The sequence below is a fragment of the Dendrobates tinctorius genome, unplaced genomic scaffold (genome assembly GCF_039654945.1).
Source record: "Dendrobates tinctorius isolate UK_male_01 unplaced genomic scaffold, ASM3965494v1 ptg000024l, whole genome shotgun sequence".
NCBI classification, from domain to species: domain Eukaryota; kingdom Metazoa; phylum Chordata; class Amphibia; order Anura; family Dendrobatidae; genus Dendrobates; species Dendrobates tinctorius.
The window spans coordinates 9030423-9049458 of NW_027361692.1; the positions used below are offsets into that span (position 1 = coordinate 9030423).

The 19036-nt window shown below is 45.9% G+C and overlaps 1 protein-coding gene across 2 annotated transcripts in view; it reads right to left on the bottom strand.

The window, feature by feature from the left end:
* The window catches only part of KCNQ5 (potassium voltage-gated channel subfamily Q member 5), a 1056555-nt gene that overhangs the window by 22550 nt on the left and 1014969 nt on the right, over nt 1–19036 (bottom strand). For both annotated transcript variants that reach the window (XM_073569339.1, XM_073569340.1), the window contains exon 12: nt 299–430. In XM_073569339.1, the coding sequence (XP_073425440.1) occupies nt 299–430 (132 nt within the window). The remainder of the gene's footprint in view (nt 1–298; nt 431–19036) is intronic.

Sequence of the window (19036 nt, forward strand, 5' to 3'; positions counted from 1 at the left end):
ATACATCAATGGAAAGACAGTTTTCAAAGTTCTTTTCATGTGAACAGCACATATTCCAAAATGTACTTTATTCATAGGTAAACAAAGTGATACTTATGCAGCCAAAGCTCCTTTTATGTTGAATTCTTGCATAGAGCCTCAGAAATCATATAACAACATACCCAACATCAAAACACATTTTTTAGTATGCAAAAGAACAGGAAAAAGGACAGTTGTATTGTAATGACAGAGCCTTTATTTTGCTATTATAACACATATACTCGTCTTACCTAAGAAAGAAAACATGCTAATTACTAACCGTGTTTGAAGGCTCTTTATCCTGCATAGCATATCTAAATGTCCAGCAGAATATTGCTCAATCACATCTTTCACATCGTAAGGACGTAAAGTTTCTTTAAACTTCCTCTTTGCTACGTGGAACTTCATAATTCTGTGGGAAAAATGTTATGGTTAACTAATTTCCCATGTAAATCATGGATGATTGATAGACAGAAAATTTGGAAAATGATCCCACTTAGGGACTTTTAACATTCATGGTCATTATAAGTAACCTGTCATGAGGATTTTATACCTTAATCTAATGGCATGCACAGCGGGTGAATAAACATTGAACACATCAACAATTTTTTAAGTAAATATATTTCTAAAGGTGCTATTGATACAAAATTCTCACCAGATGTCGGTAACAACCCATCCAATCCACACAGGCAAAGACATCAATCCATAGATGTCCATAAATTTAGTTATGTGTAATAATGAGAAATAACACAGGGACAAAGTGTTGAAAATGCTTACCGAAATGTAATTAATACTTCGCACAAAAGCTTTTGTTGGTGACGAAGCTTCAAGATGCCTCTGTATGGAGAAACTAGTTGCATACATTGCTTAGGTGTGATTTTGGCTCATTCTCCACACAAACGTTCTGCAAATCATGAAGGTTCTGTGGGCTCCTTCTATGAACACTGAGCTTTAGTCCCTGCTATAACGTTTCTATTGGATTCAGGTCAGGTGATTGGCTGGGCCATTCTAGCAGCTTTATTTTATTTCTCTGAAACCAATTTAGAGTTTCCTTGGCTGTGTGTTTGGGATCATTGTCTTGCTGATATGTTCACCCTCATTTCATCTTCATCATCCTGGTAGATGACAGCAAAACGTTTTCTAAAATGTCTCGGTACATTTGTCTATTCATTCTTTCATTAATTGCATGGAGTTTGCCAGTGCCGTATGCTGAAAAACTGCCCCACACCAGGATGTTCCCACCTCCAAACTTCACTGCTGGTATGGTGTTTTTGGGGTGATATGCAGTGCCTTTTGGCCTCCAAACATAGTGTGTATTATGGAATCCAAAGCGTTCAATACTTATTTCACCCGCTGTATGTACAGGCACCTTCATGCTGATTAAACCCATACCTTGACTGCAGAAATCAGTTTTGCTGTTTCTGAGAAATTCTGCATGAAATTTGTGTGCAAATGAGAGAGACGCATGAGCTTTGAGGTGGGACATTGCCCACCTCCTTATTCCTCACCTGTCACATGCCTCGTGTGTCTGACTAACAAGGCACTCACCTGTCACCTGCCTCCCCTGACTTGAGACTTACACTTTTTCACTGCTGCTTGTTGCTGCACAGCTCAATTCTTCAGAAGGGGATAGCACATGATCCTATAAAAACTCTGGTACTAGCGATGTAATGAGTAACTTATTGTGCAGGATATCAGTCAGGAGAGATAAAGTCACAGAAATAAGATTGATCTGTCAATCAGACTCAGGAAGCAGACAGAAGGGGAATAGGGATGAAGGGTTTGGCGAGCTGTAAGAACAATGTCTTTCCTACCCCCAAATCACTTGTGGATTTACATACGATACACTAAAGGTACTGTCACACATAGCGACTCACCAGCGATCCCGACAACGATATCAACGTGTCAGGATTGCTGGTGAGTCGCTATGTGATCGCTGGTGAGCTGTTATGATTGAGTCACCCTAGGAGGCAAAAACAGAAATGCTAGCTAAGTCCTGAAAACCAGAGAAGTTGGCAACTATCAGATTGCAGACCCCTGAACCTATCAACACAACTAGCAGTAGCCGTGGGGGGTTCCTACGATGACCTAGACCCCTCGATCACAGCCGGAGAGATACATAGGCCTAAAGAAGGAAAGGGGAAATCTAACTGCCCCAGAGCAGACCCCAAAGCAATAGGCAGCCCCCCACATATAATGACGGTGAAGCAAGATGAAAACACTTACACAGACAGAAAGACAGGCTGAGCAAAGACGGGGCCCAAAAACTACCTAGATAGGAAGGGATAGGAAGGCTGCTGTCTGCAATCTGCCAAAACCCTATCAGAGACAAAAGCCAACAAGCTGATATAAAAATGGCCCTGAAGCAACTAAGCTTCAAAAACTAAATCAGCACTCAGGTAATTTCAGAAGACAGAGCTCACGGAACACTGCACACTCCAGCAGGGAGTGGCAGAATCCAAAAAGCAAGAAAAACAAAAACAAATCTTAGATGCAAAAGGCAAAACAGAAAACTTAGCTTTAGGAGAGCAGGAATCAGACTGGTGTCCAAGAGTCCACAGAGAAATCACCCGCAGGGCAGAAAGGGCGTAGGCTGCCTTAAATCCAGTCAGTGACTCCACTCAGCCAATCGTCTTCATTAGTCCCAGGTGCCTGATAATCAGGCTCACTACCTTCCTTCACTAGAATAGGGAGTTCACCAGGCCTCAGTGACGGAGGGGAAAATGAACTCACAACAGTACCCCCCCTTGAGGAGGGGTCACCGAACTCTCAACAACGCTACCAGGGCGATCAGGGTGAGCCCGATGAAAGGCACACACCAATCTTTTGGCAGGAATATCAGAGGCAGAGACCCAGGAATTATCCTCCTGACCATAACCCTTCCACTTAACCAAATACTGGAGTCTCCGTCTAGCCAGACGGGAATCCAGAATTTTCTCTACCTAATATTCCAAGTTACCTTCAACCAATACAGGGTCCGGAGGTGCCACCTCAGGCACAACTGGCTCAACAAACCTCTTCAACAAGGACTTATGGAACACATTATGGATCTTAAATGTGACAGGAAGAGCCAAACGAAAAGAGACCGGATTAATAATCTCCAAAATCTTGTAAGGTCCAATAAATCTAGGTTTAAACTTAGGAGAAGCCACCTTCATAGCAATGTTTTTTGATGATAACCACACCATATCACCAATCTTAAACTGGGGACCAATGGTCCTATGTCGATTGGAAAACCGCTGGGCCTTTTCCTGGGAGAGAGATAACTTATCCACCACTTGGTCCCAGATCTGGTGCATTCTCTCCACCACAGTGTCAACACCTGGGCAGGCAGAAGGCTCCACCTGCCCTGAAGAAAATCGAGGGTGAAAACCAAAGTTACAAAAAAAAGGTGACATCAAAGTGGCAGAACTAGCTCTATTATTTAAAGCAAATTCGGCCAAGGGCAAAAATGAAACTCAATCATCCTGATCAGCGGAAATAAAACATCTCAAATACGACTCCAAGGTCTGGTTTGTTCTCTCTGTCTGCCCATTGGTCTGAGGGTGAAAAGCAGAGGAGAAGGACAACTGAATTCCCAACTTGGAACAGAACGTCCTCCAAAATTTAGACACAAATTGAACTCCTCTGTCAGATACAATGTTCTCAGGAATCCCGTGCAAGCGAACCACCTGTTGCAAAAACAGGCACCAACTCAGAGGAAGATGGCAACTTAGGGAGTGGTACAAGATGAACCATCTTAGAGAACCTATCACAAATCACCCAAATAACAGTCATTCTTTGAGAGACCGGCATATCAGAGATGAAATCCATTGAAATATGGGTCCATGGCCTCCTGGGGACCGGCAAAGGCATCAACAACCCACTAGAGCGAGAACAAGATTTAGACCGGGAGCAAGTCCCACAGGACTGCACAAAATTCCTGACATCATGAGACAAGGTGGGCCACCAAAAAGAGCGACTCACCAGATCTCTAGTACCAAAAATACCTGGATGACCAGCCAATGCAGAGCAATGAACTTCAGACATCACTCTCTTCTACCACTGGTCAGGAACATACAACTTTCCACTGGGGCAACGCTCAGGTTTGTCCTCCTGGAACTCTTGCAGAGCAAGTCTCAAATCGGGCGAGATGGCAGAAAGAACTACCCCTTCGCCTAAGATGGTGGCAGGCTTGGTCACCACAGGAGAATCAGCAAAGAAACTCCTAGAGAGGGCGTCTGCCTTGACATTCTTAGTTCCAGGAAGGAAAGAGACCACAAAATCAAAACGTGTAAAAAACAAGGCCCACCTAGCCTGTCTAGGGTTCAAGCGTTTAGCCGACTCCAGGTAAATCAAATTTTTGTGGTCAGTGAGGACCACAACTTGATGTTTGGCTCCCTCCAACCAATGTCTCCACTCCTCAAATGCCCATTTCATGGCCAACAGTTCCCGATTCCCCACATCATAGTTACGTTCAGATGAAGAGAACTTATGGGAAAAGAAAGCACAGGGATTCATTTTAGATGTTGCTGGATCCTTTTGGGACAACACCGCTCCTGCACCAATCTCAGAAGCATCCACCTCTACCTGGAACGGGAGTGAGACATCAGGTTGCCGCAGAACCGGGGCGGAGGTAAATCTACGCTTCAGCTCCTGAAAGGAAGCAACCGCCTCCGGAGACCAATTCAACACATCCACACCCTTCCTGGTCAGGTCAGTCAATGGTTTGGCAATACTAGAAAATTTTGCTATAAATTTCCGATAAAAATTAGCAAAACCCAAAAACTTCTGGAGGGCCTTCAAAGAAGTGGGCTGAACCCAATCATAAATGGCCTGTACCTTGGCCGGGTCCATTTCAATAGTTGACGGAGACAAAATAAATCCCAAAAAAGAAATTCTCTGTACTCCAAAAAGGCATTTTGATCCTTTGACATACAGAGAATTCTCTCTCAAGATCCGGAACACAGTCTGAATATGTTCCACATGAGAATCCCAATCCTTGGAGAAGATCAAAATATCATCCAGATAGATAATCAAAAATTTATCGACAAAGTCTCGGAAAATATCGTTCATGAAGCACTGGAAGACAGAAGGGGCATTAGTGAGCCCAAAAGGCATCACCAGGTCCTCAAAATGTCCCTCCGGAGTATTAAACGCCGTCTTCCATTCATCCCCCTGCTTAATGCGGATAAGATTATACGCCCCCCTGAGGTCAAGCTTGGTAAACCAGCAAGCACCTCTGACTCTAGAGAAGAGATCCGAAATCAGGGGTAACGGATACTGATATTTAATAGTAATTTTATTGAGGGCACGATAATCAATACAAGGCCTTAAAGAACCATCCTTCTTGGCCACAAAAAAAAACGGCACCTAAGGGTGAAGAGGATGGTCTAATATGACCCTTCTCCAACGCCTCCTTAATATAGGACCGCATAGCCTCGTGCTCGGGTACAGATAAATTGAAGAGCCGACCCTTAGGAAATTTACACCCCGGGTTTAGTTCAATTGCACAGTCATAACTCCTATGAGGAGGCAAGGACGCAGACTCATTCTCACTAAATACATCATAGTAGTCCGCCAAATAGTCAGGAACCTCATGCGACTGAGGAGAGGTGGAAAAAAACAGAGCCTCACTAAAGGTACGCCGGCAACCCCAACTCACCACAGACACAGACTTCCAATCCAAAACTGGATTATGAATCTGCAACCAGGGAAACCCCAGAACAACGGCATCATGCAGACCATGCAACACCAAAAATCTGCAATTTTCTTGGTGGTCTGGGGCGACCCGCATGACCAACTGGGTCCAAAACTGAGGTTTATTTTTAGCCAGAGGGGTAGCATCAATCCCCCTCAAAGGGATAGGCGTCTGCAGAGGTGTCAACGGAAATCCACAACGTTTAGCAAAATCCAAGTCCATTAGGTTTAGCGCTGCTCCCGAATCCACAAAAGCCTTGGCGGAAAATGTGGACAGGGAACAGATCAGAGTAATCGCCAAAAGAAACTTAGGCTGAACCCCACCAACAGAAAACGTGTGTGCAAAGCGTTTCTCACGTTTAGGACAAACAGAAATAACATGTGAGGCATCTCCACAGAAAAAACACAGCTTATTACGCCTTCAGAATTCCTGACGTTGCGCCTTAGACAAAACTCTATCACATTGCATAGGTTCAGACGTCTGTTCAACCGGTGGCAACACCTCTCGTGTAATCCTGCGTTCACGTAAACGCCAATCAACCTGAATGGCTAAAGACATAGAATCGTCCAGACCAGAGGGAACAGGAAATCCCACCATAGTATCTTTTACGGCTTCTGACAAACCCTTCCGAAAGAGAGCAGCCAAGGCACTATCATTCCAGGTAGTAAGGACCGCCCACTTTTGGAACTTTTGACAGTACAACTCTGCAGATTCTCGACCCTGGTTCGATGCTAACAGGGTCTTTTCAGCCTGATCAATAGCATTAGGTTCGTCGTACAGCAACCCCAAGGCTTGAAAAAATGCGTTCACATTAGTCAGAATAGGGTCATCTGGTTTCAAAGAAAACGCCCAATCCTGGGGATCGCCACGCAGCAAAGAGATGACAATTTTAACCTGCTGCGCGGGGCTCCCTGACGAGTTAGGCTTCAAAGCAAAAAATAATTTACAATTATTTTTGAAACTCAAAAATTTAGATCGATCCCCAAAAAATACATCAGGTGTGGGGATCTTTGGTTCAACAGCATGTGACCGAGCAAGATAGGTGGAAATTCCTCGCACTTCAGCAGCGAGCTGCTCCACACGATCAGACACTTGCTTTATCTCCATTGAGAGAAAAAAAAAATTCCCCCTACGGCCTCAGAGAAATAGAGGAAAGAATATACACACACTTTTTTTTTTTTTTTTTTTAAACACAATTCTTTCCTGCTATTGAGTACCCCAGGATCTGCGGTTTGGCGGGTGATTCTGTTATGATTGAGTCACCGTAGGAGGCAAAAACAGAAATGCTAGCTAAGTCCTGAAAACCAGAGAAGTTGGCAACTATCAGATTGCAGACCCCTGAACCTATCAACACAACTAGCAGTAGCCATGGGGGGTTCCTACGATGACCTAGACCCCTCGATCACAGCCGGAGAGATACATAGGCCTAAAGAAGGAAAGGGGAAATCTAACTGCCCCAGAGCAGACCCCAAAGCAATAGGCAGCCCCCCACATATAATGACGGTGAAGCAAGATGAAAACACTTACACAGACAGAAAGACAGGCTGAGCAAAGACGGGGCCCAAAAACTACCTAGATAGGAAGGGATAGGAAGGCTGCTGTCTGCAATCTGCCAAAACCCTATCAGAGACAAAAGCCAACAAGCTGATATAAAAATGGCCCTGAAGCAACTAAGCTTCAAAAACTAAATCAGCACTCAGGTAATTTCAGAAGACAGAGCTCACGGAACACTGCACACTCCAGCAGGGAGTGGCAGAATCCAAAAAGCAAGAAAAACAAAAACAAATCTTAGATGCAAAAGGCAAAACAGAAAACTTAGCTTTAGGAGAGCAGGAATCAGACTGGTGTCCAAGAGTCCACAGAGAAATCACCCGCAGGGCAGAAAGGGCGTAGGCTGCCTTAAAGTCAGTCAGTGACTCCACTCAGCCAATCGTCTTCATTAGTCCCAGGTGCCTGATAATCAGGCTCACTACCTTCCTTCACTAGAATAGGGAGTTCACCAGGCCTCAGTGACGGAGGGGAAAATGAACTCACAACAGTGAGCTGTCAAACAGACAGCTTCACCAGCGATCAGCACAGCGACGCCAAGCGCCCGGCGTCACTGTGTACCTTAGTAACCAGCGCGCTGATGCAGGGAGCTGGTAACTAAGGTACACATCGGGTATCTAAGGGACGTGCGTCACTTAGAAACTCGATGTGTACCTTAGGTACCAGCTCCCTGCATCAGCGCGCTGGTAACTAAGGTACACATCGGGTTTCTAAGTGACGCACGTCCCTTAGATACCCGATGTGTACCTTAGTTACCAGCTGATCGCTGGTCTCCCGCCTGTCACACGCAGCGATGCGTGAGGGCCAGCGGGAGACCAGCGATAAAAGAAAAGTCCAGGGCTTTCCAAGAGCGATCAGCGATACCGGCAGGGGGCCTGTCACGGATCGATGTCACACACAGCGATCTCGCTGGTGAGATCTCTGTTGTGTCACAAAACTTGTGACTCAGCAGCGATCTCGCTAGCGAGATCGCTATGTGTGACGGGCCCTTACAGTGCCATGAAAGAGTATTCATACCCTGTAAACTTTTCCACATTTCTTCACATTACACCCACAAATTTAAATGTATTTCTTTATGATTCCATGTGATAAACCAACACTATACCGGAAGTCCACTGCCCCGGAGTAACCCTTGACTCTGCCCTGTCTTTCAAACCGCACATCCAAGCTCTTTCCACTTCCTGTCGCCTCCACCTCAAAAATATTTCCAGAATCTGTCCTTTCCTCAACCCTCAATCTACTAAAATGCTTGTGCATGCCCTCATCATCTCCCTCCTCGACTACTGCAATATCCTTTTCTGTGGCCTCCCTGCTAACACCCTTGCACCTCTCCAGTTCATCCTTAACTCTGTTACCTAATTCATCTCTCTTCTCGCCAATCCTCCGCTTCTCCCCTCTGCAAATCTCTTCACTGGCTCCCATTCCCTCAGAGTATCCAGTTCAAATTACTAATACTGACCTACAAGGCCATCTACCGGAGCTACCGCCTCACCAACACGGGAGCTGCTGCAACCCCCAACCTATTGTCTTCTTCCCCACCATCCTGTAGCATGTTAAGCCCCCGTTACACACGGCGAGATCGCTAGTGATATCGCTGAAGCGACAACGATTTTGTGACGCAACAGCGACATCGCTAGCGATCTTGCTAAGTGTGACACGCGGAAACGACCGGCTCCCTGCTGCGATGTCGCTGATCGTGCGCGAATGTTCAGGATCATTTTTTGATCGCTGGCGTCACGCTGACCAGCATGCATCGCTGTGTTTGACGCCCCTTATCAACGACGAGCGACCTCGTTGCGACTACGAACTCATATAGATAGCACTGAAGGACGCCTATTCAAAGTCTGAATCGCTATTATAGACAGTGTGTTACACGGTACCAATGATCACCATAGTCGTTAGTGACATCGCTGATCGATGATGCGTCGTTATGAAGATCGGCCTGTATGACTGCTTACTAGCGATGCACAAACGATCTTAGCCAGATCGTATCGTTCTCGGAATCGTTGGTGCGTCGCTATGTGTAACGGTACCCTAAGCCCGCAAGGGCAGGGTCATCTCCCATCTGTATCAGTCTGTGATTGTTAAGCTTGGTTACTGTAAGTGATATCTGTAATTTGTATGTAACCCCTTCTCATGTACAGCACCATGGAATCAATGGTGCTATATAAATAAATAATAATAATATGCAGCAAGTATTTGTGAAGTGTAAAGGAAATGATACTTGATTTTATTAATATTTTAAAAATGTAAATCTGAAAATTAGTAAATTTAGTCCATCTGCCTGTAACTTATTCTCATTGTAACTACAGCTGTTCTGTAAAGGCATCAGAGGTTTGTTTGAGAACATTAGTGATCAATCTGCAACATGTAAACCAAAAACCTGACCAGACAGGTCATGGATAAAGTTATTGGGCATAGTAAAGTAGGGCTAGGTTCTAAAAAATATCCCAAGCTCTGGACATCTCACGCAGCACTGTTCAATCCATCCTCCAAAAATGGAAGGAGTATGACCCAACAGCAAACCTAATAAGACATGGTTGTTCTCCTAAACTGACATCCCAAGCAAAGAGAACACTAATTAGAGAAGCAGATAAGAGGTCCATGGTCATTCTGTAGGAGCTGCAGAAATTCACAGCTCAGGTGGGAGAATCTGTCCACGGGACATGTATTAGTTGTATACTCCACAAATCTGGCCTTCATGGAAGAGTGGCAAGAAGAAAGTCATTTTTGAAAGCAAGCCATAGGAATTCCTGTTTGCAGTTTTCAAAAAGCCATGTAGGGGACACAGCATTTGGAAGAAAGTGCTCTGGATGCAAAACGCTATGTGTGGTGGAAAACTAACACTGCACATCACCCTCAAAACATCAACCCTACCTTCAAACATGGTGGTAGCAACATCATGCTGTTTGGATGCTTTTCTTTAGCACGAAGAGGAAAACTGGTCAGAGATGATGGGAAGATGGATGAGGCTAAATATAGGGCAAAAAGAGCCTATTGTGCCCTAAACAGTAACACAGAGGACCATAAAGGCTAAGGAAAAAAAGGATCGTCCAAACGCAAAATAGCGTCTAAAAAGTATTGATTTTTATTTAACAATGATTTTTAAAAAGGATATTTACAAATATTTGAGCAGCCATGGTCACACGAACATCAACAGGTGGACGATGATGAGACAATTGCCAGAAAATCAGGAGGAGGACCAGGGTGCTGAACTGGAAGACGAGGTGGTGGATGATATAGTAACTGACCCAACCTGGCAGGAGGACTTGCAGAGCAAGGACATCAGCACACAGGGGGAGGGAGGCATAGCACCCGAACAGGCAGGAAGAAGCAGTGTGGTGGCCGCAGACAGAAGGCGGGCAACCATTCCCCGTAACACCAACATGACGGAAGTTGCAAGTACAACTTCCTGAGTCTGGTTGTTTTTTAAAGACTCTGCCGATGACCCCAAAAAGGCAATTTGCACCACCTGCCAGGCCAGCATCAGCAGAGGTAGCAAACTACCAGCCTGACCACCACCAGCATGATTAGGCACATGGCAGCCAAGCACCCGACTTTGTGGGTCAAACCCCAGGGACCAGGAACAGTATCTGTGGGTGACACCACTGCTTCTTCCACTGTTGCGCATGCAAGCCAATCCTCTCTCCATGGTACATGCAAAGATGCCTCCTGCCTGCACCTGTCATTGCACACACTCAACTAGCACCATCAGCAAGCACGTCCACGTCCTTGTCCCAACACAGTGTTCAGTTGTCCATACCACAGTCCTTGGAAAGCAATCACAAATACTTTGCCAACGCCCCACAGGCCACACTACTAAATTCCCACATTTTGTGACTGCTTGCTATCGAAATGTTGCCTTTTAGGCTCACGCAGACGGAAGCTTTCCGCAACCTGATGGCGGCGGCTGTCCCTCGGTACTTGGTCCCCAGCCGTCATTATTTCTCCCGGTGTGCCATCCCTGCATTACACAATATAACAACAATAGTTGTAGTCCAATTGGCATGGTCCAATCTTTAGTTGGAGGCAGAAAGTCCTCAACAGCGGAATAGTCCGAGTCCATGCGTAAACCCATCTTCAGATTGAGGAAGCCACAACGTGCAAACACTTCCACCAACCCAACAATCCGCTGGAGAAAGTTCCAATGTCAGAATATTCCAACACAGCTGAAAGAATATATGGCGGTAGGCTCCCCACCATGAGCTGTGTCCATAAACAACGACTTTCATGTGATGTCTTCTGACCATCTTGAGAAGCGCTCAAAGCGGAGAGACCTCAGTTTCAATTTTGGCATCACAGAAGTGTAGTGGGTAGAAAGGATTGGTCTGATCTCTTTGTCAGACTCTGGTTCCACCAGCTCGTAAATGTTGTTGGAGTCCCTTGAACTGGAATCCTCATACAGGAGCCTTGGAGGTGACACCCATATGTTGTCATTGAGTTTAGACGCGGCGGTGAGTCTCGTCCCTCGGTCAGCTGGATTCATGTCAGTAGGGATGTAGTACCACTGGTCAGGGGTAGAAAAGCTTCTGATACGCTCTACTCTATTGCTGACATAGACATAAAATTGTTTTGTTTGGTTATGGATGTAACCAAGTACCACTTTACTGTCTGTGTAGAAGGTAAATGAATCAATAGCAATGTCCATTTCGTCCTTTATAGCTTCAGCTAACTCCACTGCCAGAACGGCAGCAAAAAGTTTGAGTCTTGGAACAGAGTGAATTGGTTTCGGGGTTAGTTTTACCTTACCGAGGATGAATCCACAATGATTGATGGACACTGCAGGCGAGGGGCTGTTCCCGAAGATGTGCACCTTCATCCTGTAGTCTATGACCTTGTTGCGGACGTCGTTGTCTTTGTGCCATAGGAATCTGAGGTAGTTTCTGCTGTCTTCTCTCACGGTAAAGCAATGAAACATTTGTTGAATGTCGGCCATTACCGCGACAGATCCTTGTCTTAAGCGAATCAGTACTCCTATAAGGCTGTTGTTTAGATTTGGCCCAGTGAGGAGCAGGCTATTTAGTGAGATGCCTTCATGCTGATCACTGGAGTCAAACACCACTCTAATTTGGTCAGGTTTGTGAGGATGGTAGACACCAAAAGATGGAAGATACCAGCATTCTTCACCTTCTTTTAGCAGGAGTGCGGGTTCCGCGTGACTTCTATCAAAGATATTCTGAATGAAGTCGACAAAATGTTTCTCCATCTCCGGCTTTCTCTTTAAGGTGCGTTTTAGGGATGAAAACCTTGCCGTTGCTTGTTGCAGATTATTAGGTAGCCTTGTTCTTGGAGAACGAAAAGGTAAAGGTGCTAACCAGCTATTTGCATCGTCTTGGGCGAATTCCTTTTCCATAATCTTTATAAATTCTTTTCCCTCCCTTGCAACACTGTTGACCCGAGGTCATCATTATGGGACAGGAATATGTTTGTGTCATCAGAGGTTTCTTTCTCCCACTTGTCACTAATCTTCTCTTTTACCCAGTAATGATGTGGCCATGGTTGAAAGTAAGTGCTGCAATCATTCGGTAGGACGTGAGTCTTAAATGAGGAAATCCTCGTGGGTCTCATCTTTTTTATACAGACATTGCCTATGATAACCCAGCTTAGGTCAAGGCGTTGAGCAAATGGAGCGTCGTGTGGCCTGTTGATTTGCTGACGTACCTTGTGAAGTCGCAGAATGTCTCTGCCAAGCAGGATCAGGATGTTTGCACTGTTGTTGAGAGCTGGTATCTTGCCTGCCAAAGTCTTTAGATGAGGGTGATGGAGTGCAGCCTCTGGAGTTGGAATTTCCTCTCTGTTGGACGGTAACTTTTTGCATTCGACCAGAGTGGGTAAGGGTATCTCCACATTGCTCTCAAGAGAAGACACCATGAGTCCATTGGCTCTTCTCCCAGAGACCTCCGTAACACCACTGCAGGTGCCTAGGGTGTAGGGATGAGAGTTTCCCTTTAAGTCAAACATATCAAAGAGTTCTGACCTTGCAAGTGACCAGTTGCTCTGATCGTCCAGGATAACATACACCCTTGCGGTTTTGTCTGGTCGACCCTTGGGATACACATACACCAGGCATATGTTTGTACACAACTTGTCCCAGAGGCCTTCTCCGCAGACTTCTGTGCATGAAGAAGAGTATTGAGATAGAACTCACTGTTTGAACAGCGTCCTCCCCGCCTTGCCTCGTGGTGGGGGAAGGCGTAAGCTGTGCCGTGTTAGATTCGGATGGATGGAGCGCTTGCAGATGCTCATCACTGTCACACTCCAAACACTTAATAGATATTTTGCAGTCCTTAGCAAAGTGTTCAGTAGAAGCGCAGCACCTGTAACATATCCCAAAAGTTCTTCAGAAGCTCTTTGCCTTCCTGGAGTGGTTTCTTTCTGAAGCCGATGCACTTCTTTAAGGGATGAAGTTTCTTGTGAATGGGACACATACAATTAGGATTCTCAACCTTCTCACCTTTGTCGCTCTTATCTTGTGATACTGAAGGTGTGAGAAGAACATCCGTCTTGTTGATGGACATTGGAGCTCGGCGGCTCCTGTAGTTAAGACATGGACTGTCATGTTTAGGAGATGAAACGGGGTCGCTGTGTTCTCCATAGGAAAAACTTGGATCAGTCTTAGGGTACTGTTACACATAACGATGTCCCAGCGATCCCACCAACGATCCGACGTGGATGGGATCGCTGGGACATTGTTAGCTGATCGCTGGAGAGCTGTCATATAGACAGCCCCTCCAGCGATCAGGACCAGCGAGCATGCTGGTTACCAACATAAACATCGGGTTTCTAGATACCAGCGTGCACTGCAGGCAGGGCAGGAGGTGGAGGCAGAGCGGCGCAGACAGACCGGCGTTGCTCTGCTATCTGCTACTCTGGTCTGACAGACTAGAGTAGCAGATAGCAGAGCTACTCCAGTCTGTGCACCGCTCTGCCTCCACCTCCCGCCCTGCCTGCAGTGCATGCTGGTATCTAGGGTAAACATCGGGTTTCTAAGGGCCCCGCGGCCCTTAGAAACCCGATGTTTACGTTGGTAACCAGCGTGCAGCGTCGCTCATCGCTGGCTCCCGCTGCCAGACGCAGCGATGTGCGCTGGCCAGCGGGAGACCAGCGATGAAAAAACGGGCCAGGACGATCCAGCGATACCCCGCGGGTGGGGGCGATCGCTGCTGGATGTCACACACAGCGATCTCGCTGGAGAGATCGCTGATGTGTCACAAAATCAGCGATCTCACCAGCGAGATCGCTGTGTGTAATGGGCCCTTTACGCTCTGCAATATTTTCAATGAACTCACAGAAGTAGGAAAATGGAGGGAAGGAGACTTGGTTTTCCCTTTTGTATTTTGATCCAAGCATGGCCCACTTATTTTGGATATTGGACGGCAGCTTGGAAACTATTGGGGTTACCCCATGAGCAGTGTCCAGGTAGCTGAGGCCAGGAAGGTATGGGTCTGCTTTTGCCAGCTGAAGCTCTAACAGGAGGTCGCTGAGCTCTTGGAACCTTGTACTGTCCTTATTAGATACCTTTGGAAAATCCTCTAGTCACTTGAACAGGGCGCCTTTTCTATGGCCTCAGGACTGCCATAGCTTCTTCCTAGCCTCTTTCATGCAGCGGCAAGACCCGCAACGGGATTACTGGTGTGGACGGATTTAAGCCTCTTGACCCGATCCGTGGATTTTGGCTCAAGCCACCTGATTAGTAGGTCTAACTCTTCAGTAGCGGTGATGCCGAGGTCACTGATTGTGGTTTTAAAGGTACACTTCCAACCCCTGTAGTTCTCAGGTTTATCGTCAATCTCTGTAAGACCGGTCTTAGTTAGATCACGCCGAATCATGTACTTTGCAAGGCCGGTCATATCAGAATTCTCCGATTTTGGAAGAACCGTTGCTGGCTGGATAGCATTGTTCCTACAGTCTGTGCTTTGACCTGGGAATGCAGGTACATATGGGGCAGCGTAGGCGTTCAGTCCATTAACTGGCTTAATGAGCTCAGTTTCTGCCACACATGGGACTGGAATTGTGTGACTGACCGGAGTGTGGTGACTTGCCTGCATATTGGCCTGCACGTATGTTTCTGTGTATAAGATTTGGTGAGGTGCAGGTTTCCGGTACATTTCGGTGCACAGAGGAGGATCAGGATGCAAGGTTGGCAGCGTATTTTACTGACCTTTGGTGCAGCATGCGGGTAAACACTCTGTGTCCTGTTGTCTCAGGGGAACATCTGTGTGGTCAGGAAGGATTGCAGGAGCAGGGGTAGCGCTGTATTGGCTTTGTACATAGTCTCTAGTACGCTTAAGAGGGTCTTCAGTATCAAAATCACTTAAACTGATGCTGTCTCTTTGGCTCCCACTGATGGCTTGTTCCAGGACCTTTAACCTTGCCATGGCTATGGCATGTTCACGTTCCTTCTCTAGGGCCTCTATTTTATCTCAGTTTCCTTTTGAGCGAAGGCAGCTTGTATTTTAGTGGCCTCGGCTTCTGCACCTGCTTTTACGAGCTGTTCGCTGAGAGTTGAAGATTTTGAGGAGCGTGACTTAGATGATCACTTTGACTGTCTGGCTGAGCCAAAAATACAAGATGACATCTTGGCTATTAGCGCAATTCTTGCCTCTGTCTTGGCTTTTATATCGCGCACCATGCTTTCTCTCTCAGAGTTAAGTTTTTGGAAAGCTTGCAGCTCTTTGCAGGTAACTAATGGATTAAGTCTCTTTAACACTGCGATTACTGATCTGTTATTTTTACATAACGTTGATAATCTGAACACAGTTGTGCAAGGGTTCCCTCTGGTGGCCGTTGGAGAGAAGCAGGCTGAGACAGGATGTCTATGTGACACAGCAGATTTTGCCATAGCTCTGCTATATCACAGAGAAGATCATGTTTACTGGATTCTAGATTCTCCCTTATTTTCCATGTTGGCTTTGTGGGACGTCTAGCCTTCTCAATAAATGGTGGATCAAGTTCTATGTACTCTTCCTCTACCAATGGGTCTGGCAGAGACTGTGTAGTCATTTCTTTAGCCATCCTGATTCACAGTGAGAAGGGGAGCTGTATAGTCTCTTATATGCTGAGAGCGGGTGCTCTGCAGGAAGTTCTGTGGCTTTATAGAAGCTGTGGGCTTTACAGATTAATCAGGTAAGTCTTTTTTACTATTCTGTTCCCGGGGCCTGTGGCTGCAAATATGGCTCTGTGAGATGCTGAATCTCTTCACCTTACAATTGGCGATGGTCACAGATAGCTCAACTCAGCTGCCGGCACATGTTATGAAGAATCCAGAAGAGACTTTGATTTCTTTAAGAATTCTTGTTAAATGCATACAAACAGCAGCAGATAAAAAAGACTTTCTTCAGACAGGCTGAAAGCATATGTGCTTCTAATGAAGCCAAGATGGAGAATGAGACACAGGAGGAAGAAGAAGGAAGTGACATCACACCCAGAAGAGGGAGACCTAGAGACAGAAGTGACAAACTTGATGGAAAGGGAGCATTTCAGCTAGGCAAAACACAGGAACACGTAGCAACAATGAACGATATGAGAGACTGCAATACAGCATGTAAAATGTACAGGACAGTCTGTAAAATGCCTCATTCATGGGACATAACAGGCAGGGACGGTACATATTGCTGATGGCACACTGGGTTAATGCAGTGGAAGCCAGGACCCAGTCAGACCTTGGGATGGAACAAGTCCTCCCGACGCCGAGAATGGCAGAGGATCCCAAAATCCAGGTGTGAAAAACTAGTTGCATTATTCCCAAGAAGACTCATGGCTGTACTAGCACAAAAGGGTGCGTCTACTCAATACTGATCAAAGGGTTTGAATACTTATGACCATGTGATATTTCAGGGGTTTTTTTTAGCAAATTTGCCAAAAATTTCTACATTGCTGCTTTTTTTCAGTCAAGATAGGGTGCAGAGTGTACATTAATGAGAAATTTTTTTTTGAATTTACCAAATGGCTGCAATGAAACAAAGTGCGAAAAACTTGGGGGTCTGAATACTTTCCGTACCCACTGTATGTATGTTCAGACTAGTTCTTGATTTGCCGTTAGTTTTCTGTTACTTGTATCCCAGCTTTCTGACTGAACACTCCGCCCTTCACCATACTGTGGTTTTAATTACTTCCAATCACATTTGGTTCCAACCTTCCTATAAATATAGGCTTTACTAAGGCTGGTTTCACATTAGTGTTTTTTTGCGCAGTGCATCGTGCACGTCCATGCGCATGCGCCATGCGCCCCTATGTTTAACATGGGGGGCGCATGGTCTTGCGTTTGCACACATTCGTACGTGTTTTCATGCCCATGTGTTTTTTCAAGGTGTGTGCCTAGGTGCGCCAGATGCAACCTGTTGCATTTTTGGGTCCACCGAAAGGCGTCAAAACGCATGCGACAAAATAACGTATTACAGTCTATGGGATCGCAGGCGTGCGCATGGACATGCGTTTGTCTGCGTTTTCGTGCGCATGCGTTTTTAGCGTAAAAATGTGTAGACACAGGTTTTAACCCCTAGAGAATGAATGCCAGAGGTGTATCTAGGCTTTCTGGCACCAGGGGCAAGAATTCGGTTTGGCGCCCCCCCCCCCCCAGCACACATGCAATTTGCACACTTAGTCATGTACCGACAAGCTGCTCTCCCTATTGCCCTCAATGTTCAGTGAAAAACTGAGAGAAGCAGGAAGAGAAGCTCGTTATCACAGGACCATAAGTATGAAAATCAGATATGAGTGGAGTGTCCATGTGATGACTACTGGAACCTGCAGAGCTGAATCCTGACATTGCAGGCTTCTGAGTTCTCACAACTAATGCACTGCACACATTTAGGATTCTCCCTTGCCGATGTACAGTCATGTCAGCACAAGTATGTGATTTATATACTTCTGGCCACATTCCGACTAGACGTGCCCGGCCTCACTCCGTTGAGTGAGGCCACACATGTCTAGTCAGCATGTGACCGCATGTATGTAAATTACCTGCACGAGAGAATCCTAACAGCGTTTAGTGAGCACTGTGAGATTTCAGAAGTCACATAAAATGACTGCAGACTCAGCACAAACCTGGACAACCCCTTTAATGTTCCTAACATAAATAAAAACATGAGAATAAGTCAGTATCACAAATAATATTTACATCAAGGTACCTTATAGATGACGTCATCTCTGGAATCGTTCTTCTTTTCTTCTTCTTGTCCAGACCGCATGATGAGTTTTCTCACCCACATCTTGCTTCTGCACGACTTCCATCTTCTCTGGTCTTCTGCAACAAATCTCCACACGATGCCCTTAAAGATCGAAGTGTCATTATAATGTTACTTAATAAAAATATCTGCAATATACTGTCACCTCACACTATTCCCCTCCCTCCTCATACTGTCTCCTCTAACATCCCACCTGTTCACCATACTGTCTCCTCATATATTTACCCCTTCTCTCTCTATACTGTCTGCTCACACATACCCGACTCCCCATACTGTGTCTGCACACATCCCATCACCCTCACTCCCCATACTGTGTCCACATACATTCACCCGTTCGCTCCCCATACTGTTTGCACGCATCTCCCATACTGTTTCCTCATACATGCCCTCATACATACTCTTCATTTTGTGCCCTCAAATCTCCCCTCACACATTAAATCCCCCCATCCCCACTCCAAATCCCCACACACATTAAATCCCATCCCCACTCCAAATCCTCCCATCCCCACTCCAAATCCGCCCACACACATTAAATAACCCCCATCCCCACTCTAAATTCCTCCCACACATTAAATAACCCCCGTCCCTACTCCAAATCTCCCCA